We start from the raw sequence: 23503 nt of genomic DNA on the forward strand, positions 1-23503 counted from the left end.
ATCAAATCAGCAATGTGTTTGAATGAAGAAACCATGACATGCATAAAGAACGAGAGGAAATGAAACAGTAAGGATTGGAACATGGAAATGCTGAAGAAAGAGGATGAACACAGACTGTTGCAGGAAGTTTATGAATGAGATATACAAGAGTTACAGAAGAGAAAGAGATAGATAGGCCCAACAAAATAAGTTAGATAGACATGGACAGACAGTCGAGGTACAAACATGATGACTCTCTTCGCTTTCGCCATGGCTTTGTTTCTACGGTCATGTAACGGCGATGGGAAACTGTTCATTGTAAGGCACTAAAAAACGACTTGCCTTCAAATCAGCTCACGGACAAACGCGCACACACTCGCAGTCAACCGTCCCACTGTCACATGGATGAACCCAACCCTTCCGATCTTCTGGAAAAAGTGGCAATGGATCCGTGCCCAATCTCGGATTGGGATCAGATGAGGATGATAATGAAGTATGCCATGGTAAATGCTGAGCAGAAATGGATTGGCAAACCCAGCACTAAATTACCCAAGGTGCACAATATCATTAGTATCCCTTTCTGATAATTTTTTTTTTTTTTTTGGCATGCACAATGCCTGTGCTGGCCACAGCTGTGCCTCAAGTTCTCACTCTCATACATACAGAAAAAAAAAAAAAACGGAAAAAAAACTACGTTACCCATCACCCCCTCCCTTTTCTCCGGTTCCCCCACACATTAGCATGCACACACATGTAATTCTGTTCTGTACAAAGGGAGACCACAGGAAGTGGTGTAGCTACATAGAGGGTGACTTGTTTTGGCAGCACTCAACCATTGAAGGAAAGCCCTTATTTCGTATGAAACACAAAGAAAAAACAGCTTTGTTCCACTAGGACGATACAAAACAAACAACACATGCTCAAATGCAAGTGTGTTGTGTATCTACGATGGATCACTTGTGTGTGTGTTGCAAACTGAAAATGGCTTTCTGTTGGGACAGAAAATGAAGATGCGAGTCAAAAACATAAAGCAATAAAGGCATTGACACTGAGAGCAAAAGAGGGTCAGAACCAAACTGATGAACAAGCAGAGCCAAAGAATGATGCACCAGTCTTAGTTACATGCATAAACCTTTAAAGGGACAGCTCACCCAAAATGAAATTTCCGACATCCTTTATTCACTCTCATTTATCTAAACCAATATGACTTTAATTCGTCTGTGAAACACAGCAGGAGAACATTTTCAAGCTACAAAAAGGATGCACTATTTAAAGTCACCAAACAGAAGCTGTTTCACTGGATATACATCAAAATAGAAAAAAAATGACTGCAATTTCTACATGAAAGTCTTTAAGCCCTTCAGGAAACTGGATCAGTCAAATTTGTGAATAAACCATTCTGACAGGTTTGTGAACTGGATCAACTGATTCGTTGAAAAGTTCTAAACCATTAAGGTGGATTTTAAGATATTTAGCGAATAATGACTTTTATTTCAGTCCGTTTTTTACACAAACCTATTGTATGGCTTATAAAAATGAGAACACTGTCCCAATTTTATATTTTACGGTGCTGTTGTGTCCTTTTAGAAGCTTAAAAGCCTCAGTCCTCATCTATTTTAACTGCATAGAATAGAGCAACCAGAATATTTATTCAACATTTCTCCTTTTCTGCTCTGTTCTACAGAAGAAGGAAGGTCATAATAGTAAAGAATGAGATGAGGGAGAGTAAATCATGTCGGAAGTTTCTTTTTTGAGTGAACTGTTCTTTTAAAAACCACAACCTTCTGCAATCTCTTTTTAATCAATAAAAATCAAATCCTATTAATAAACTATCGATCCACATCTTGAGCTAAAATGGAGCTGCATTTCAAGTGTTTTCAGCAAAAGAATTCAAGACCAAGAGAAATTCTAAATGGGCTTTATATTAACCATGCAAAAGGTCTAACTAACATTCATGCCTGACAAAAATAAGCCTTCCTGTCCTTTTGCTAAAGACCTGAGAAGTAGAACAATCCCTCCGATGTTCGATGCAACTCTCTAAACGAGCAGGGTGAGACAAATTAAAAAATGGTTGCCATCCACTCGAGGAAGCATTGCTAAGAGAGACAGAGAGCCGAGATGGACACCCTGACAGAACTCGGTTGTCATTTCCCTTCATTACTCTCAGAGTAACTGGGATCTTCCCCTATCATATAACCGTGCCTCCCTGTCTTTAGAAAGCCCAGCAGACAGCGCAGACATGGGAACTTGTTAAGGCGTAGTGTGACTGAGTCCATCACATTAAGAGAGAGATAGAGGGGAGAGGGAAGAGAGGCAGGGGAAGGGTTAGTGTGCGACACTAGAACAGAAGGCACTGTGGCTCTGCAGGTTCATCTGGACCCATGGGCATCAAACCTGTGGCTAATTGGGGGCCAGCTGTGGGTAAATGTGGGCCGAACATCAACAAACACCCAGAAAACAGTGGTTTCCTCCCTAAAAGTCTTGAATATGGGTTGGCAAGGAGAAGGGATTAAACAAAAAGACACATTCCATGTTTTAAAACTTTTTTAAAGAAAAGAAAAAAGTCCCTTGTACTGTGGATTTCATATGACTCTGGGACAGAAAATGAGACAATACAGAACCGCCCAACTGACTTCAAGATTAGATGAATGTGGTGAACTATTCTGTGACACGACCAACTGAAACCTTACGGATTCCCATGCTGACCGCTTTAAGAGAAACTTCTGCATCTTTTTAAGCAAAACTACAGTCAGGGTTTCTGATCTTAAACATTCCATAAAGAAAAATCATAAAAGAGATCTCTTTAATTCTTACTCCTAGACAGCAATGAGATAAAATTGAGACTTTTGGAGTTTTTTCTCCTGAGAAAAAAAAAAAGATCTCACATGCGTCTCCTCTAGAGTTTCAGAAAAACGATTTCAGATGATGCTACCCACATTTATTTTATAGCTCTATATTCATACAGCACGGCAACATTTGTCTCATTTGTGATTTTTTTTCTTCTCGATTTTTGGAGAAACATCTGAGACAAAGTTGACACTTAAACAAAACTGAGAAATACACGGCTCCTGAGCTATAAAAGAGTAGCCTATGCACAATAAAATCCTTATCTGCAGGGGGGAAAAAAACCCTGTTGTAATGGGATATTTAATAAACATTTGGTCTTTTCTGATGTTTTTAGATGGTTGGATGGGTGTGGGTCAGCTGGACAGGTTAAATGACAGTAGGGGAGGCTGAAAAGGCCGCACCTCTACACCCCTGTGAGATATACGTTTGGCTGTATCGTTGTATCCTGAGCAGAAGGGGGAGGGTCTCAGATTGAGCAGGCAGCCAAAGACATGACAAACTGCCCATGGCAGGGAACAGGAAGGCAGGGTGGAAGAATCGTTTCCAGTTACTTGATCAAAGACTATCCAGGTCAAAATTCTCAAAAAACGACTGTCGAAGGCGAGCTTCGACAGACCTGCTACGTCACCTACTGTCTGGGAACAGTTTTGCAAATGTAATAGCTCCCTCTGGCCACCGTACTTTCATAAGGGATCGTTTGTCCATAGTCTAGCCTGGCTAAAGCTGTGTAACAGCACCACAACATGGACAAAAAGTAAACAACAACATTCATCGCCCAAAATATGAACTTGCACTTACATTAGCAGTGAAATAATTTAAGGGGTTAAAATCTGACCTTCTATAAAACAATCTCTCCTGATCACACTGTTGTGTGACCATCTTTTTCTGTCCAAAAATAACTATGAAATGGACCCTGAATTTGTCTGAAAAACTCTGACACGAAAACTGTCCGAGGGTATCCTGAATGGCCTGACTCTCTCTTTTAAAACATTCATGAGCTCTGACCAAAACTATTCACTACTGATAGGAATATTCTACTCAGCTGAGGTCACAAGTACGTAAACTTCAGGATGCTATCAGAAGCGCACCCTTATAGACTTCAATCTGTTGTGAACAGAACCAAAAACAAACACAAAGAGTTCGAAACAAGATGGCCACAGCAGACAAAACTCCTGAAAACAAGACAACAAAGTCACATGACCACCTCTATCTTCATCAGCATCACCGTCATCTACATCAATTGCATTAAGATAGTTTTCATCATTATAAGACTACTGTTATTGACAATAGCAAATGAAGCCTTTAGAAAGGAGAACATCTCTCACCCCGTTTCTCTCTGTTCACAACCATGGCTGACAGAGCTGTAATGAGGGAGGTTTCACCATTCAGGCTAGTTTTTAGTGCAATCCAAAGTAATTATAAACAGTGCAGAACATCATCTGGGATCCTCAGATGGAAATAACATAGAAAACACCTTCAGATCTGTCTCGCTATCTAGAAAGGTCTGCTTTAACGTCTATCTATAAACTCCATCTGCACATAAAGGTCTGTAGACATGGCAAGAGCAACAGGGAGGAAACGAGAGAAAGAACTTCCTTAAACTGAATGGAAAAAAGAGAGCTATCACCCCCCCTTCCCACAGTAAATCTTCTGTCTGATATATATATATATTTTTTAAATCACTCATGCAAGTTTCCATCAGATTTTAGTCCAAAAATATCAAAGAAAGCTGAGCAAATGCAACAGAATAACCAAGCTCCAAATGTTAAAAAAGAAGAAGTAATCAATTGAAGACATTCTGAAGAGGAAATAGTCTTTCCGTCCCTCCCTCATCTGCCGTTTCATTCTTTTTCCGCTGTCTTTTCCTTTATCATTGAGTGGCAGTTTGTGGGCGGGGTTTTCGGTGTGCCACGCCAACCCGCCTCCTCCCGCCTGCACTGAGTCCTTTCATATGCCACGCCTCTTCGACAGTTAACCCCTCCCCCAGGTGATGAGGTCACTCAGCGTCTTGAGTTGGTAACAGTAAACGTAGATGATAAAACTCATCGATATTGGCCAGCACATGGGGCTGGTTTTGCAGTAGGTAGAGCTCTTGTTCACAAGAAAACTAGCTTTTTCTTCAACAATGTCTATTTTTTTTCTTCCCTTTTTAATTTTTTGGGTCTTTTCAAGAGGCATAGATGTGAGGGGGAAAAAAGGGGTTCTGGCTTGATTTTCAAACTTTTTTTCAAAACTCATTTTTTCTTGTCTTTTTTTTGATTGACAGATGATGTTGCTCATTTTTTCCATCGTGCAAGAAGCAATCGGTCTTGCTCAGTCTGGAGTGGAGTGTTCAAACACAACGACTCTGATCTTTAAAGTTCAGTCCATCTAAACGCAACCACCCCATTTATCTCTCGTATGCTCCCATTCCCTTGCTTGCTGAGCAGCATGGGCAACATAGTCTAGAGAGCAGGAGAAAGCAATAGAGAGAGAGAGGGAGTAGGGAAGCTCGATGTGCCACTCCAAGGTTTAGAGTCTCACGATGGCGCAAAAGCACCATTTGCTTTTCCTCTTCCGTCCCCTCTCTCCCTGCTGCGGTGCATAAACATCTCGGTTTTGAGTTGAGCGGCGCCCCCTCCTGGTCACCCTGCGCACTAACACCAATCATCCTCGTCCGTCTCGCTATATTGTTCGTGCAACCCCTTCCGGGGCCCACGGCCATTTGGCGGCCGGTGTGGGCCTGGGTGGGGGTCGCGCCGGTGCGGGGAGGGCGAGGAGGAACGGTAGCCGTTCGGCACACGGCGCGGGTGTAAGGGAGGCCCGTGACGAGCAGTCCTTGGGGACCGGGGGTGCGGGTGAGAATGAGGGTGAGGGTTGCCCTGCGATAGACTCTGCTCGTAGGCAGGTGGCTCGTGGTGCCGCTCGTACTCATAGTCCCGGTCATAGAATGGTCCATCGCCCTCCAGGCTGTCCGGCGGCGGGCCCCAGCGGCCGTGACGTGGGGACCTGGGTGACGCATGCCTGGGGGAGCGCGGGGAGACGTGCCGGGGCGAGTCGTGATGAGGCGAGGCATGGCGGGAGGGTGGACGGTGGTAGGGCGGTTCATGGTCTGGTGGAGAGAAGTGTCGCGGGGAAGGGGAGCGGAGTCGACCCTGGCCCGGGGAGCCGTATGGAGGCTTGCGGACGGCTGGGGAGTAGGTGACATGAGGACGAGGTGTGGATGGGGTCTGGGGCAACTGCCGACGGCCACGCCGGGGGGTGCTGGTCCCCGACGTCGAGGGAACGGGGCTTCCGCTCACAGAACTACTGCCCTACATGAAAATTAAAACAAGGCAAATAAAAAAACACCACAAAATTAACGTCAAACAAAAGAGAGGAGCACACACCGGCAAGAGGTGGAGGAGGAGGAGGAGGAGGAGGAGGAGGAGGAGGAGGAGAAAAAGAGAGAGAGACAAGGAAGAGGAAGCAAGAGAAAGAGAGAGAAAAAGGTGTGTGGAAACAACAACAACATCAATAAAATCAGAAAGAAACAAACCGGCAATGAGGCAAAACAGCAGACACAGAGAAGCCACGAGTCACATCGAGAAAAATGGACATAAACCACAGTGATAAAAGAAGATAAACAAAAGAATAACACAAGAAAGAGAAACTGATTTCAGTAAGCAGTCATGATAAGGTCACAGGTGAGCATATGCTGTCTGGTTACTGTCCACATGGACCCACACCTGTGTATTCTAGATACTCTAAGTTTCATTCCTCTGGCTTCTCATGGCAGATTACTGTAAAGATCTTAACCACGAACATATACACATGAATGTTCAAAATGACTTCTCATGAGTATGACTTTAAAGGGGTCACATCATCAAATATCTAATTTTCCTTTACCTTTTTATAAAAATAGTCGATCGATTAAGAAAACCAATTAATCGCATGGGTTTCAGAAATTAATCACGATTAAACTGCACCTACGATTAAAATGTGTAATAAATATATTTTCACATTGCATCTCCAAATTAATGGTGAAATAACATAAAGACAGTATTTAAAATATTCATTATTTAAAACATTTGTTTAATGGCATCTTTTTACTAAGTACTATGATATCACTGATATCAACAATGAAACTGATGCCTCTTATTTAAAGTTTGAGTTCAACAGCCTTATTTTTCCCACTCCACTCCTAAAAAAATAAAAATAGTTTGACATGTTATATAAACATACTTCAGCTCTCAGAGTGCAAAACCTCCTCCAGTCCAAAAAAAACAATGTACCGAAAATAAACTGCAGCAGCTTGTTTCGAAATGCATTAGTACATGGCTGTGTGTAGCTCTTCTTAAGGATCCCAATATAAGGACACAGATAATTATTGTTTTTTTAATTTTAACTGTTTAGGTGGCACATTTTAGCAGATTGTTTTGTGAACCTGCTGCAATGTGCAAAAGTGGCTGTTATAGAAGAACTGAGCGGTGCAAACTATATTGGACCTGACAGCAAATCTGCAACTCATAAGTGCTGTTGCTTAATTTATAAAGATAAAGATTCAATATGACATGGCCCCTTTAAGAAGTATAGTGAAACAAGTCGAAAATATCAAGTTGAATTTGTGTGTAAATATACGAGTATTTCAGCGAGTGTGTGTGCCCCACCTGTCTGTGCCCTCTCCCCTCACTCGGTGAGCGGGACCATTGGCGATCAGATCTGTCTTGAGGATGACGGTGGTAGTCACGCTCATGACCGTAACGCTCTTTATCCACCGAGCTGTGGTGGTGATGATGATGATGGTGGTGGCGACGGTCTTTTGCTCGACCCCGTTCTCGTTCTCTCTCTTTAGGTGGAAGGTCAACTGACTGTGTAGTGGTGCTAAGATCTGTGCCCAGTCCTGCAAAAGACAGCACAGAGGAATGAGACGAGATGTGTAAGAACACAAACCCTCCAAATGAGTCACTGTCAATTATTAGGGATTATAAGGTGGTTTCAAATGACATGAGGGTGAGTATGCAAGTGCTGTCATAGCACTTGCATATTGTTATCCTACTGTTAATTTAACTGCTTCTATTGTTCTCATTTGTAAGTCGCTTTGGATTAAAGCGTTTGCTAAATGAATAAATGTAAAAAATGTAAATGAGTAAATGATTATTTATTTTTGGGTATCTATCTATCCCTATTGGTCCGGTAAAGCAAACTTTTATTAATTTGTTTTTGGCTATTTTTGTATAATTAGAGCAACAGAATGTTTACAAAAAGAATTGATTTAAAAAAAAAATCTGTTCATTATTCATCAGAAAAGTACAGAGACCATAAAGGGACATGGGGATTGGAAATAAATATGAGATGGGCGGAAAAATTACGTCAATGCTTTTGTGTTCTCTCTCAAATGTTTTGTGTTCTCACGCAATGTTTCTATGGGGAACGCAAAACTTTTGCAAGCGAACGCAAAACCATTGAAATATATTTGTTACTCCCATCTCATATTTTTTCCATCACCATGTCCCTTTAGGGGCTCTGTAGAAAAGTGAAATAAAACTGAAAGAAAAAGCCAGTTCTTGTTTTTCACAGAACTAATTCAATAAAAAAAAATATATTGCAGTGACTTTGTATAGTTGCTTATTTATTCTAATTCTTAAGTCACTTTGGACAAAAGAATCGGCTAAAGAAATACATTTAAATAATGTAAATATTGTCAATAAAAGAGAGATTTTTAGATTACATATTGGAGGGGCAAACATTTTTATAGTTTGACAAAAATTGAAAAGCACTGCTAACTTTAGATAATAAGTTTCTGATAGCACCTACAGAACTTGGGTATCTTAAAAAATAAAAGAAAATAAAAATAAAATAATAATAATAATAATAAAATGACGCATTTGCAATGAGTTGTGCGTGACCTGTGTCTGCGTCTGTATAGCGAGCGAGGGATCTCTCTGAGGTGCGGTGACTGCGGTCTCTCTCCCGGTCTCGATCACGCTCTCTCCTTCGCGGACCGTGTCGGTGAATCTCTTCTGACACCACCCTCTCCAAAGAATAATCGTCCAATCGTACGCCTCGACCAGAACGTCCGTGGACCAGTGAGGATGTAGAACGGCGCATTGGACTTGTGTCGGTGATGGTCTACAGAGAAAGAAAGAAAAAGATAGACAGAGAAAAGGAAGAAAAAAATGGGAAAGGACAGAAGTTTACATTGATATGAGTTTTCGTAGAAAAACTGAATTAAATGCAGTGTGCGTGAGTGGAAACATCTTAATGTAACCAGATTAACACTCAGTACATTCCACACCCACAGAGAAAACCAAAGCACAGGTATATCTGTCATGCTCAACAAAGACAGAAAGAGAAATAGAGATCAACAGGAAAAGCGAAGGAGATCTAGATAGAAATACAGAGATAAATGGATATTCTGTGATTGATAGAGAGTAAAAGAGACAGATAAATAAGCAGACAGACAGCCAGAAATAAAAACATACAGATAGATAGATAAATAGACAGACAGACAGATAGCTAGATATAGATAGATAGATAGATAGATAGATAGATAGATAGGCAGTCAGACATACGATAGATAGATAGATAGATAGATAGATAGATAGATAGATAGATAGATAGATAGATAGAACATGCCTTACATGCACTGCAGCCTTTATAATACAAGCGGAAACATTAAATACTCAATGTCTTTCTCTGCAATAGCTGAGCACACAGAAGAACCCAATCCAGCCAAATAAAGTTCAGCACATTCATCAATACACACACCCTAAGGCATGATGGTCAACATGACAGTCGGTAGCCTGTGTGGACGCACAGTCACATTACGCTCTTATGCATCTAAACATGATCTGAAAACTGAAATAACCCTTCACGCTCTTCTTTTCACTCACACACGTAATGCTTGGTGCCATGCGCCTTATTGAAACATGCTAACAACATGACCGTTATTAGCAGCAGGTTTTCCTGTTTGAAATCCATGCGTCAAGAACTACGAGACAGCAAAAGCTCCCCATGTCCACAGGACCAGAAATACAGAGATAAGATATAGACAGACACACAAACACTTGTGCACACGCTCGCTCGCTCGCACACACACACACACACACAGGGATACAGGGCTGCATAAGTGGACACGAAAAAGGTATAGAGAGAGAAAGGTACAGCAACGGGAAGAATATACAGAGGGAAAACAGGATGGCATGAAATAAAGAGTTCAGAGTGACATCAAGACGTAAAGAGATACGCAGACTCCTTAAACAGACAAAATGAGAGAGGGAACAAGGGAAAGCATGGAGAAGATAGAGAGAGAGAGGCAGAAAGCCAGAGACGGTACATACACTGAGGTTACTTCCTCGCGGCCTGTGTCTCCGTCGCTGTTGAATAGCACACAGACGATGCGCAGAACAGGACACACGCATGAGACCACAGGGACGATACACACAGAGCACAGCAGAGAAAGTGTGTGAGGAAAAAAAGAGAGAGAGGGGAAGGTAAAGGAAGAAAAGAGGAAATGGAACAAGGAAGGAAGTGGGCAGGAGGAAACCATGGGGTTATGGGTAAAAATGGAGACAAATTCAATGTGCAACATGACAGAAGAGACGATAAAAAGATCCCAGGAATGAGACATTGTCAAAACAAAAGGAAAGGGATCGATGGAGTTGGTAAGAAATTAAAAAGACGAGTGTGCCACAGGAAGTCCATGGAAAAAGGAGTGAGACCAAAACAAAGGAAGAAATAAAAACCAAACAGGGAAATAAAGAGAGAACAAGAGCAAGTAAAACCAATAAAAAGAACAGGAAATGGTTGAAAATGGAAGCAAGGAAAAGGGAAATAGGAAACCAAGAGGCATTATGGGTACAAAAAGGAGACAGAAAAAACAAGGATTGAGGAGTGATTAAAAGCAAAGTGGAGAGGAGAGCAGAATAAGAGAGAGAAATCATGATCCCCATTTTAATTTAGAGCAAAGGAACACAGGCATTGACAGGAATGGGTTAGGGGGGAGAGGGGGAAGGGGAGAGGAGGAAAAGGAAAGAGAAAAAAGACAAAAATTGAGCGAGTGCAGAGGAAGATAGGAAGCACACTAACACACTTACCGCAGCAGAATGCACACTCTGTGGGGCAGAGCAGTGTTAGATAAGAGTGAGTCACAAGAACAAGAACCACATCTATGTTACAGCTTTACACGGAACGCACAAACACAGACTTTGGATCCTCACACTTCCTGGTGTGCACTGTGTGCACCACACTTCCAACACACAAGTGAACATATTTAGATTGTTCCTAGTTTATGAGGTTTCTACGCTTAGCTCACCTTCACACACACATTTTGGAACACATGCGGGGACACACGGCTCCCTCACACTTATCTGATACACACTTGGACAAAATGCTCAATCCAGACACATCTCCAGAGGATAGTCAACCAAGAGATCATGGGGTTTATGTAAGGGTGAGAAATGCTGTGTATATTTATGCATTTGATCATAATAGTAGTATAATTGCTTCTATGTGATGCGTTTTGGGTGTGTGTTTGCGGAATCATATGTTGTGAGTGTGTTACTGCCTCCAGAGGTTGATTTGTGCTAGTGTTTCAAAAGGATCAGGTGAAATATATCTGTCAGGTCAGGAGGTCACAGGAGATCGGCGTTAGGTATGCAATGCAGTGCATATGTTGCATATCTACGGTGGCCGAGACAGCTCAACGCGCTGCAACTGAAGCAAACACATACAAATAGAGAAAAACGCGTGCAAATAGAAAAAAACGCATGCAAATAGAAAAACACGCGTGCAAATAGAAAAACACGCGTGCAAATAGAAAAAAACACCTGCAAATTAAAAAAAACATCTTCATCAGTTTCACAACACACGTGTGCTCCAAATAAGGAAACGCGCTGCAAAAGTTCACAACACAACCAAATACAGAAAACACGCTGCAAATAACACAGACCACAACGGAAATGTTTCCAGGGGAACCAAATAAGTGACGGACCCGGCCGAGACGTGCTTATTGCTCGTGAGCTTCCCTATGCCATACTCCCTTCGAAGGGCAGATTGCAGAGCCCTTTTGGAGTGAGCAAGGCTCTAGTGTGCTGTTAGGCAGCTGTGTGGACCGCACTTGATGAAGGGAGCAACTAAAGACAACGTGGGATGTTCCCATGACAACGCAGCACGGTGTCCATCAGCTGGTCTTACGACAGTAATATGATGCTGTTAACATAACGGATGCAAATACATTTTTATTTTTAGTTTACAAAAAAAGCTTTTAAAATATGCGTTATATATCTGTGTCTCAACTTTAAAATGTTGGACCCTACATTACCTAACATTTCTTACGAAACTTTTCTTTATGAAAATGTAATAACATGAAACAATTTGTACAGTGTAACTGGTGTATAGATAAATATCTTTCCTTCATGATTTTCTTCTTTATCTTTTTTATTTATTTATTTTAGTTTCCAGCTCATTGTTCTTTTCTCATTTGTATTCTGATGACATTGAACAAATTGTTAATACATTTTGTACATTGTATACAAGTTGTATGTCATAAAAAATGTAATTTCTGTATGTTTTGCACAAACAAATAAATAAACAAACAAATAAATAAAGTATAATGTTAAGCTGTAAGCACCATCACGCATAGATTTATGGATATCTATGCCAGCACGTCCCAGCCGGGTTCGTCACTTATTTGGTTCCCCTGGAAACATTTCCGTTGTGCTCTGTGTTATTTGCAGCGCGTTTATGTATTTGGTGGTGTTGTGAGTATTTGGAGCACACGTGTGTTGTGAAACGGATGAAGATGTTTTCTTAATTTGCAGGTGTTTTTTTTTATTTGCACGCGTTTTTTTCTATTTGCATGCGTTTTTTTCTATTTGCATGCGTTTTATTTTATTTGCATGTGTTTTGTTTTATTTGCACGCGTTGTTTTCTATTTGCATGCGTTTTCTTCAGTTGCAGCGCGTTGAGCTCTCTCGGCCACCGTACATATCACATTTTTGCACCTTTTTGGATCAAAGGGGTGTCTCTTAAATTCAGCCGATTGGTTGCTTCCATATGTGAACTGTCTATGGCATATTTGAACTCAATTGAAAGATTTTTGTAAGTTAAAAAGTTATCAAAAGTTGCATTTGTCTAACATTTTAAACATGAATTAAATCAACAGTTTTAAATATTTAAACATTTTTTAAAAAATAGCAATATTGAATTTAATTGATCAAAAGTGACAGTAAATACTTCTATAATATTAAAAGAGATTTCGGCTTCAAATAAATACTGTTCTTTGGAACTATCACGGTTTCCACCAAAAAAATCAACTCTTTTTAACATTGATAAAAATGTCATATTCAAATGATTTCTAAAGGATCATGTGACACTGAAGACTGAAGTAAGGATGCAGAAAATTCAGCTTTTCCATCACAGGAATAAATTATATTTTAAAACAGAAAACAGTTTTTTAAATTGTAATAATATTTCACAGTATTGCTGTTTTTATTATTATAATTTTTATTGTAATTAATTGATAACTCCATAAGTTATTTTGTATCATATAATTGCTTTTTAAAGCTAGAGCTAATTATGCACAAACAGGCTGTTTTCTTATGAGTTGACCTATTTCTGTCTGACGTGTCACTACCTCAAATCGAGCTCTGGCAGCAGCACACACCACCAGACACACCAAGGTTTTCCTGAAAGTGAGCTAGGGTGGTATGATGATGCTGAGAACACACAGTCGCTCTCACTCTCTCTCACACGCATACATGCATTCACACAGCCATGCAGGTCAGTGAAGGTAAGGGTGTGAGCCACTTATCCATGTGCCCTTTGACTCTTGACAAAGACATGCTAGCATTTATTGACATGTTAGCATGACAGCGCACCAAACTATTTGAAGTTTGGTTCCCCCCACCAAAGCGGTCAAAGGCTGTAAGCTGGATAACTGACTAATGACGGATGTCGGGACTGGATGATAACAGATAAAAGGTGGAAAGATGAAATGGGTGAATGGATGAATGAAAGGATGAAGGTGCTCACTTGGTTGTCTGCTGAGAGGCGTGGCATGGAGATGGTCCGCCCATGCCCTTCCATTGGGTGATAGGGCTCAGTGTCCGAGTAACCGTCCCCAACAGGGCCAATCTCTCTCATTTCTACCGTCTGCAAAACAGAGCAACAGCATGTGGGCCGGGCTGATGCCTGCTTCACCGGCCTACAGCTCTATGGGGTGTGATACTGGACCCATGAGGGATTAAACCAGTAGAGGGCGATGTCATGTGCAAAAGTGCTTCGAACTAAAGATTAGCACACTTGATGTAGTCATTAGCCATAACCAAATGAGGCATATCACTAACAGAGTGAAATAAAGGAACAGGTGCACACTTGTCTCTGATTATCAGCCCATATTACAACTTATTCCGGCCAATTTAGACAGGAAGGGAGTCTGACTGATATATAAAGTGACAAACCAAAGTTTGCTTTTTGAATATAATGTTCAAGGACAGGTAAATCTGAAATAAGATAAAAGTATGAGAGTAAAGCACAAAGATATCACATTTACTTACTACTAAGCATGCCGATATATATAAAATATAAAACTTATAAAATATAAAACAATATATATATTATAAAAAGCTGTTGTTCTGGGGCCGTATTCACAAAGATTTTTATCTTACCACTAGGAGTACTCCTAAATCGCACTAAAATATTTTAGCTAGGAGTTTTCTCTTAAAAGTTATTCACAACGCCTTTCAGACCTACTCTTAGTAAGGAAAAATGACAACTCCTAAACTAAGAGTGAGTCTTCGTTGTTATGGATGACGTCAATTCTCATGCACGAGCTTCCTCGCAATGATCACGGTGATTGGTTGTTAGATGACAGGGCCATCATGCGGAACATAACACAGACGCAACAAATCATGGAAATACGACATCTGAATATGTCTGTGTCCTACACAAAATAATAATAGTAATGTCATCGAAATGGATATCATGTTTGTGCATGCCCCAGTGAAGTGTAATTCTAAAAAGGCAGAGAGAAAAAAAGTCGTGAATTAAATTAAATCAAGGTAGCCTAATAGCCTACCCTAATGAAAACAGCCACTTGCCTAATAATGAAAAACGACACTTGCATTAACACTTTGCATTAACACATTAATTGACATCCTAATTAGCCTAAATAGACTAAGGAAATGTTGCTCCTATTGAAGTAGCCTAATGTAATAGTTGAATGACGGTGGATTATGAACTCGCCAAAACGGAAAAGAAAGCCCATCTGGACGCAGGATCAGTTATGGTGTGTTCACACCGAACGCGAATAGAGCGTCAAATACGCGTCTATCGCGTCTAGTTAGACGCTTGAACATTCGCTCGAGTTCAAATTTTTCAACTTGCGCGGAAGACATTCGCGGCAAACGCATCGCCCAATTCGCGTCATTCGCAACGCCCGGTGAGAATGATGCGTCTATTCGCGTCTTTGCATTGACTTTGTATGTAATCTACTTGCGCAAATAATTAAATTTGCGTTCGGTGTGAAGTTGAACACACCATTACTGCTGCTGGCCCAGCTGGTGCTGAAAAAAAAAAAGATAAATGGGAAATTCGGCACTGGGATATCAAGCAAAACTAAGCGTGGGAATGGGAGAGGATTTGTTTGCAGATCAATGCAGCATTCCCGCTTGTGTCGCGGACCCCGGACGACTGCGAGAGGCGGTGGTATGCTCTACAATCCTTTGTGAATAGGTCTTAGTGAGTTAGGAGTCCTCTCGACTTCTTTTAAGCTGTCCCAGACTTAGGTGCTACTTTTAGGGCTAAAATGCTTCGTGAATTACTCTTAGTGAAAAAAATTAGGAGTCCTAAAGTTAGGAGTGACACGCCCATTATTTTTAGGAGTTGCTCCTAAATTCGCCAGTTAGGAGCTACTTTTAGCCTTAAAATTCTTTGTGAATACGGCCCCTGGTTTATATAACAAATTAATTTTACAAATATTTTAATACAACCTGAAGAAAAAGAGAAAAAGAGATTGAGTGATTTCAAATTTGGTCTATAAAAGAGAAATGTAAAATAAAATAAAAAATATTACAATATAACATCAAGCATTACACTACAAATTAATAAAACAAATATTTTAACATCACTTATTTTGCATACATATGCAAAGAAATTAGAGGAAATAAAAAGAGATTGTGTTGTTTCAGGATTGGTAAAATAAATACATAAATATAAATATATATATATATATATTATTTATAATAAATATTTTTTCATATATTTTTATATATATATATTAAATATAAAATAAAATAAAATAACTTTGAATAAAAAAGCTTAACTTTAGATTTTTGGATTTAATTAATGGAAAAACAAATGAACATATTTTAACCTGTTTTGCATATATATCCAAAGTGATAAGAAGAAATTAAAAGGCATAGATTGACTTCAGGTTTGGTCTTAAAAATTCACAGTAAAAAGGTCACAGCTCTCGTTTATAGGCTTCTTGAAGGCTGAGACTAGGTGCACACTAACCCTGTCTGATTGCCCACTACTGGTTTAAGTGCTTTCCAACATGCTCTTCAAGCCTACAGCTGTTTATTCAGAATCTCCTTTGCTTCACAGTACTAGGATGAGTGACTAGTGCAGGGAAACATCAGGGTCGGATGACTGCTGAGCTACAGAGAAGAGTCACACTGAAGGAGAGATGAGAGTCTGGAGGGGGTTTGGTACGATCCAGCAGACAGTGAAGAAGCAGCAAGCAGTGAATCACCCCCGCAGTCTGGCAGAGGTGGGAGGGTCTATACAAATGTCTACGATGGGCAGTAAAGTTCAGCAGAAATATTTATCAGATAGATAAAGATGTGAGCTAGAGACTGACAGAGACAGAAGAGGTAGAAAGAGTGGTAATATGAATGAAAAGTGTGCCCAAAGGCACCGAAAAAGACAATGGCTGGGAAGACATGTGATTGGCTGAAGCACACGGTTCTTGGAATACCGAAGGCTGCGGCTGAGAAAAGGCCAGAAACCAATTCTGCTGATATAGTCACAGCCACTTTGTCGGGTTTCAATCGGCCAGATAAACTCCTGCTTAAAGTTCAGATTCAGATCTAAACAAGACAAAATCACCTTTCTGATTGGAGGATCTCCGGTATTACCTGTGGATTATGGCGGCTGTTGTGATGGTCATCAGGATACGATGGTCTGTCAGGGTTCCAGTTTTCCGGAACAGACTTCTGGAACATTTCCTGGGCACGGGACGTCACCCAAGATTGGCTCTCACTCATTCCACCCTCTGGAGGCCTGGACCAGAGAAAGGTGTTGGTTGGCTAATTCTCTCACTCACTCACTCACTTACATAAAAGCAATTTTGTACATCCAAAATGCCTTTTGCAGACAAAAATAGTACAGAAACACTATTACAAATGTATATATGTATTTACAGCAGAATTAACATAAAGGCAGATAGACGTATATCGTAGAATTGAAACGTAATGTGAACAAAGACAGCTGAGAGAAGGTAAAACAAAGAAAGAGCAGAAGTGCAGCCTATAAGGAGAAGAAGAAAGACAACAATTAAAGCAAAGCTAAGCAGTGAAGAAGGAGACAAAGAGCACCAGTCGAAACAGGTGAATCTCATAAAACCTGCCAGGTTTTAGTAATATTTTACCCCAAAATTAGAAGGAAAAATCAAAAATATATTTTGAATACAGAAATCAAAGTCTATTTTTGTACAATTAATAATTTTAGAACTTTGACATTATTTTCATGACTATTTAACATTTAATTTAAAAATAATTTAAATGCATTTCAATTTACTATATTTATATATAGCTGTTGTTCTGGTTTATATAACAAATTCATTTTACAAATATTTGAATATAAACTATTTTTAAGGAAAAAGTGATTTCAGATTTCAGGTCTATACAAAAGTAATGTAAAATAAAATAAAGAAATATTACAAATATAACATCAAGCTTTACATACAAATAAAACAAATATTTTAAAAACTTATTTTGCATAAATATGCAAAGCAATGAGAGGAAATAAAAAATTGTGTGGTTTCAGGTTTGGCATATAAAATAAACATATATATATATATATATATATTATAGATATTTTATTTTATATATGTATATATTGTTGTGATTTATTTTATGCTTTTATTGAAATTAGAATTTTGTATTACAGAAAATGTTTTTTTTATTTAAAAAATAATGAATAAAAAAATTTGATTTCAGTATTTATTTACTGCAATACAATTATTTATTTTATATATATATTTTTTTTTACAATGAATTTTACATTATTTTAAAAATTGTTAGTAAAACTTCTGAATGCATTACAGCAATTCTGGGGGGAAAATTTTTGCTTTATTCTCATTAAAAATAATGGCACAATGAAATAGCACATAAAACAGGCTTAAATAATCAATAAATAATCTTTTAATAATTAATTTAGCTTTTGAATAAAATATGACCTGGATATGATATAATGAGACTTACTCATACAGATTAAGCTAAAAGCTAATTAAAAAACATGACTTGTATAAAAAGAGTAATCAAGATGCTACTCACAGGCTATTGACAGGTTCCTGCGGCAACTCTGGGAGACCGTTCACCCCCGGTCCCCCTTCCTGGTTCGGGGATGGCTCCAAGCGCTGAAACATTAATGGCGTTCGGTTCTGTGTAAGATACGAACATGGCCTGCAGCTGGGATCAGACACACTTATGGGATATGGGGTAACACACACAAGCCACCGTGCATTACACAGGTGGTGGGGTACCAGACAGCAGAGGTCACCCAGAGGGCACCATGGGAAATGGATTCCTCCAGTGCCCTCGCCAACCTGAATGGAGTAGCCCATTGGGGCTGTGCTGTCTAGGTAGGTGCTGATGGCTCAATGCATTTCCATCTAACCCACCAAAAGATATGGGTGGTAGTAACAGTTTGGGCGTGCTACAGTGAAGATCTAAGGTTCATACTTACAGAACTACAGGTTCTGGGTGGATGATACATAAACTATGAACACTAGAAATCTCAGAGACCGTGGTAGCCCAAAGGTTACACCAAGAACCTCCCCTCAACATCCATTAATGAACATATCGGCTGAACAAATGTGTCCACACGGAGGGAGAAAAGATTCCATGTTAGTGACTGATAAATCAACCTTACCGATCAACGGATGGAGGAAAACAAGACAAAACAGAGACAAACAGAAGATTACACACAATAAAAAAGAACAAGAGACTGACAGTGGATCCAAAATGTCAAAAAGTATGGAAACAAAAAGGAATTTTTGAATTTAAAAGAATTAGACAGAAGGAAGACAGTAAAAAATACAAACACGTTTACAGACAGGCATATAGAGACATCAAGGATGGATATAGAGAGTGAGACAGCCACAAACGCGCTGCTGATGTTGAGAGGGCGGTGCTGAGGTACAAGTGCAGACAGGTAAAGAGACAGACAGGGATTCAGGTGAGGCAGGATACAAACATATATTTACTAGACCATTCCCTGATGCCAGCAGAGTGTCCATGCTCCAAGTATTACAAATTCAATTTCTATATGGACAATGATAGGCAGAAACAATGGACACTGTGCCTGTTCGGGATGGGGACATTTCAGGGGGCAGGAGTGACACTGACAAAAGGCCATGTTGTATCATTCATCATTGCATATTCATTGCAAAATTACTGCATGTGTTTTTAAGCATGCTCTAACTCTGTAAATAAAATGTGAAATAATCATACAGATGATCTACTGTATAACCAGTTTTACTGTTTGCATGCCATAAAAGCACTGAAATATTAGGGGAGTTTGCATGAAAATCTTAACGTCAAATCCATGTGGAAAGTGACATAAACTACTGTGTATACTGAGTTGGCAAGATTTTTAAAGAAATTAATATTTTTATATAAAGCATTTATAATCTTACAAAAGTTTTTTTATTTCAAATAAATACTGTTCTTTTGAACTTTCTATTGATCCAAGAATCCTGAAAAAATGTATCACAAAAAGTTTAAGCAGCACAACTGTATTCAAAATGTATAATTATAAGCAAAAAAATCAGCATATTAGAATGATTTGTGAAGGATCGTGTGACACTGATATATAAGAATTTATAAGAAAATATATTAAAATAGAAAACAGTTATTTTAAATTGTAATAGCATTTCACTATATTACTGTTTTTACTATATTTTGTTGAGCATAAGAGCATATTCTTTTTAATAGAATTTTTTTTTAAATCTTACCAGCCCAAACTTTGGAATGTGTACATCTAAAAATGGCTAATTTCAGCTTAAAATATGTGAAGTCTGAAGGATGCATCGGCTGTGTCTGAGACTGCAGGCAGCTGCCTATCTGTGAACAGTTTTCAACCATGTATTTTGATGCATATTTAAAGATCACATAAAAATGCAGCATGGAAGCACCAAGATGCAAATAAAATTTCCAAAATGTGCATAAAAACTGCAATGCTCACTTCTAAAAATTAGAACTTATACGTTAAAAAAAATCATATATAGCCAATAAGTAAGAAGGTAGCCAAATTAAAAATTTAGAATTAGAATAAAAAAAAAAAAGTGCTGTTACCAATGTTGATTAGCAAAGTGAGGAAGTTTCCTCTGCAATGTAAATTAGTGAAGCTAATCAACTGCAAACTTGGCTTAATACACTACATGATTGAATTGCTGGGAGAAGAGTAGCAAAAGGTTGAGAAAGCAGAGCAGACTTGGCATTTGTTTGTTTGTCTGAGGCGGTACCTGCTCCTCACGAAGCGCCTGCAGCTTTTTGGCCTTGCTCTGCCGGTAGTACTCCATTATCATCATGGCGGCGTAGATCTTGCCCACTGTCAGGTCTGTCGCTGCTGAGAGGATGAAAAAGTTAACCTGCACAATTAGACCGGGGTGGAATGGGACCCTGAGCCGAGAGGGGAATGGGAGTTGGAGACAAGGCATGCCACAAACACTAAGGTCTAGTCTCTCAGACCCAGACAAAACTCATCCACGACCTCAACAAAAATGAACCAATAGAAGTTCTTCAGAGTCCAGAGTGAGTCTCAATCTGGGTCTGAGAATCTGGACAACAGGTATACAACAAAACTTAAACAAATAAAGTGGCCCCAAAAAGTACACTAGAGTCACAGTTAAACATGTATGAATATTACTCCACTGCCAACAAAATATCAAACCAAGTGGCATTTGCAAAAAAATGATGCTAGATATTTTCCCAGAACTAATTTCCAAACCAATTTTTGTATACTTTTTGTGAAATATTTTGTTCAAAAACCATGCTTTGCGCTATATTTCTTCAAAATAAATGCCACCTGGTGTTTTGATATCAAATGCAAGGAATTTCTTACATGTTTAGTGTGGCTTAATAGTCCAAATACTTTCTGGGGCTACTGTAAATACTGTATATTTATATTTTTATATATATATATAGTATACACATACACAATTTACATTATACACAATATTCACTGTACAAAGTACACTGACAAATACAAAACGCCACTGAGCTGATAGTCTTTTCACAGTCAGATCCTCATTAATTAAAGAACCTCTCATTTTACTCAAGGACCTTTTACTGCTTCACATTTCTAGGCTGTATTACGTTCCTACAGGGACTCAAGAGCCATTTTACTATGAATAGATGCCATGAATGAGGCAAAAATAACAGTACCTTAAGAGTACAATATTTTGCAAGCTGCTCAAATTTTTCATCAAAACTCTGCAGTGGCATCCCGAGTTTGAATGAGACATATAACATATAAATTTGAAAAAATTTGAGCTGCCACAAATGACAAATAAAGCAATCCCTTCACCTCAAACAATTTCTTGTTAGGACAGTTTCATAGTAAAAAGGCATGAAACACCCAAAGGATTGACAATAAAAAATAGAAATAAATTTAAAACATGCTAAAATTTTCAAAAGAAAACATGCCAAAAGAAAGCATTCAAAAGCATTTCCAGGCAACTTGTACTTTCCATAGACTATACAAACAGATTTTCATATATTCTGGTCATCATATCAAACTCTAAAGTACCTAACATCTTTTAACAGCATTAGATATGAGGTACTAACTCGGGCTAGTTTATGAGGCTCTGTGATTTGGAGGTTTAGCCCAGCTTTGTGCTTTACACGTGCTGGAGTGAAAAGACTTCTATAGAGGATCCGTCTATAGCGAGGCACCCCCTGATAACAGGCAATGAAGACAGAAGATAGGAGAAAGGAAGAGGGAGAAAAAGAAAGAGGTTGGGGAAGGAGAGGATATGTTATGTAGAAGTGGGATGACCATAGAAGGCCTAAATTTGGATAGTGAAATGGATGTATACTATTCTAAACAAACTACTTGAGTCACACTGAATATCTGATGTGAAAAAAAAAAAATCTTTATGAGCAATAAATCTAGCTAGGAAGCAGGATGGTTTTAAATAGAAATAATATGGAAAAGCATGGTATTCCTGATCTAATTAACAGTGCAAGATATTGGTTTGTCATGTGGGAACGGGAGAAAGATTGTGAGATTGTTGCCTGATCAGAGGGTGCTGAGCGGTGTGGGCTGAGAGAAGCTGTCCTCTGATGAATTTGTGATATTTGATTAGTTGTTTTACTCTACAAACCCATCTGCAACTTACACTTGTGTGGCGTTACCAGCAGATCCAGGTTCTTCTGGGAGAGATTTGGCCAAATCGCCATCATTTCCTTACGGAGCTCCGCGTCCATCTGGTGTTTGTCCGCGCCTCCTGAAAGTGTGTGATGTCAGGGCAGTGTACATACACACGTAAGCAAACACATACGTATAGATAAACAAAATATGCAAATACACCAAAAGCACAAACATCACAAAAACAAAATTATAATCCCATTCATTCAGAAGATACACACACAAACACACAGGACATGTTGTTTTGGTTAATATTTGTCATACTTGGAATGTTTTTCAAAAGAAAGAAAAAAAGAAAGTTCATATCTGACTCAAATCGGCTTAAATTTGTGTAAAGATAGAATAAAAAAGTTAATAAAATACAGTATACAAGAAAGAGGGATGTCGTTCTGTACCCTTGGCGATTTTGATGTCCAGAGCTGTGCGTATCAAAGCCATCAGAGTAGAGTTGAAATGCACCGTGTTATCATCAGCAACAGGGAGGTCCATACGTAGCAGTCTCTGTGGAGAGCCAATCAGAGGGGATGAGGGCGGGGCTGTGTAAGTTAAACCTCCAGTCAGATGCTTTGGTGGACTAATAAAAGGCGTGGGGAGCTCAGCAGTCTGTAGCCAAAAAATAAACTTCTAGCCACACAAATTTCAGCAATTAAGCTGTTAAACAGATCATTTGATTGTAGTTTTGACTTTCTTTTGATGCAGTGGTTGTGTACAAACCATGCATCATGCAATTAATTTTCAGGTGATACTCATACAACCACACAATAAAGGGAGATTTCGTTGACATCTGTGAGAGCAGTTTTCTTAGACTGACAAATGATTGACCAATACACATCCTGCAACCTTGTAATGTGTGAATGAACCATTCACACATCTTATAGAACATATACAATACATACACATCAATTAAGTAACTTAATTGGAGCCCTCACAGATAACAGGAGCAGTATCACACAGGATGTAGTTCCTCAGTGTTCCTCTGCCAGTGAAAACTGATCTCAGATCAGGCATAAATATCACTCACATAAGCATCTCTTGTTTGCGAATGCCACTTGGTTTG

The 23503-nt window shown here is 39.2% G+C and overlaps 1 protein-coding gene across 19 annotated transcripts in view; it reads right to left on the reverse strand.

The window, feature by feature from the left end:
* Nucleotides 1-2658: 2658 nt before the first annotated feature.
* Nucleotides 2659-23503, reverse strand: part of cacna1ab (calcium channel, voltage-dependent, P/Q type, alpha 1A subunit, b) — a 126355-nt gene continuing 105510 nt past the window's right edge. For 4 of the 19 annotated variants that reach the window (XM_056248677.1, XM_056248688.1, XM_056248676.1 and 1 more), the window contains 10 exons: nt 22842-22947; nt 22418-22525; nt 20540-20640; nt 18348-18454; nt 16929-17073; nt 13822-13941; nt 10128-10163; nt 8694-8916; nt 7455-7687; nt 2659-6119 (listed from right to left, as the gene is read on the reverse strand). In XM_056248677.1, the coding sequence (XP_056104652.1) occupies nt 5463-6119; nt 7455-7687; nt 8694-8916; nt 10128-10163; nt 13822-13941; nt 16929-17073; nt 18348-18454; nt 20540-20640; nt 22418-22525; nt 22842-22947 (1836 nt within the window). In that variant the 3' untranslated portion in view covers nt 2659-5462. Of the gene's footprint in view, nt 6120-7454; nt 7688-8693; nt 8917-10127; nt 10164-10883; nt 10902-13821; nt 13942-16928; nt 17074-18347; nt 18455-20539; nt 20644-22417; nt 22526-22841; nt 22948-23503 lie in introns of all 19 variants that reach the window. The other 15 variants (XM_056248672.1, XM_056248671.1, XM_056248680.1 and 12 more) reach the window with 11 other exon arrangements.

This window comes from Rhinichthys klamathensis, unplaced genomic scaffold, assembly GCF_029890125.1.
Source record: "Rhinichthys klamathensis goyatoka isolate OS25496 unplaced genomic scaffold, OSU_Roscu_1.1 h1tg000056l_1, whole genome shotgun sequence".
Taxonomy (NCBI): Eukaryota; Metazoa; Chordata; class Actinopteri; order Cypriniformes; family Leuciscidae; genus Rhinichthys; species Rhinichthys klamathensis.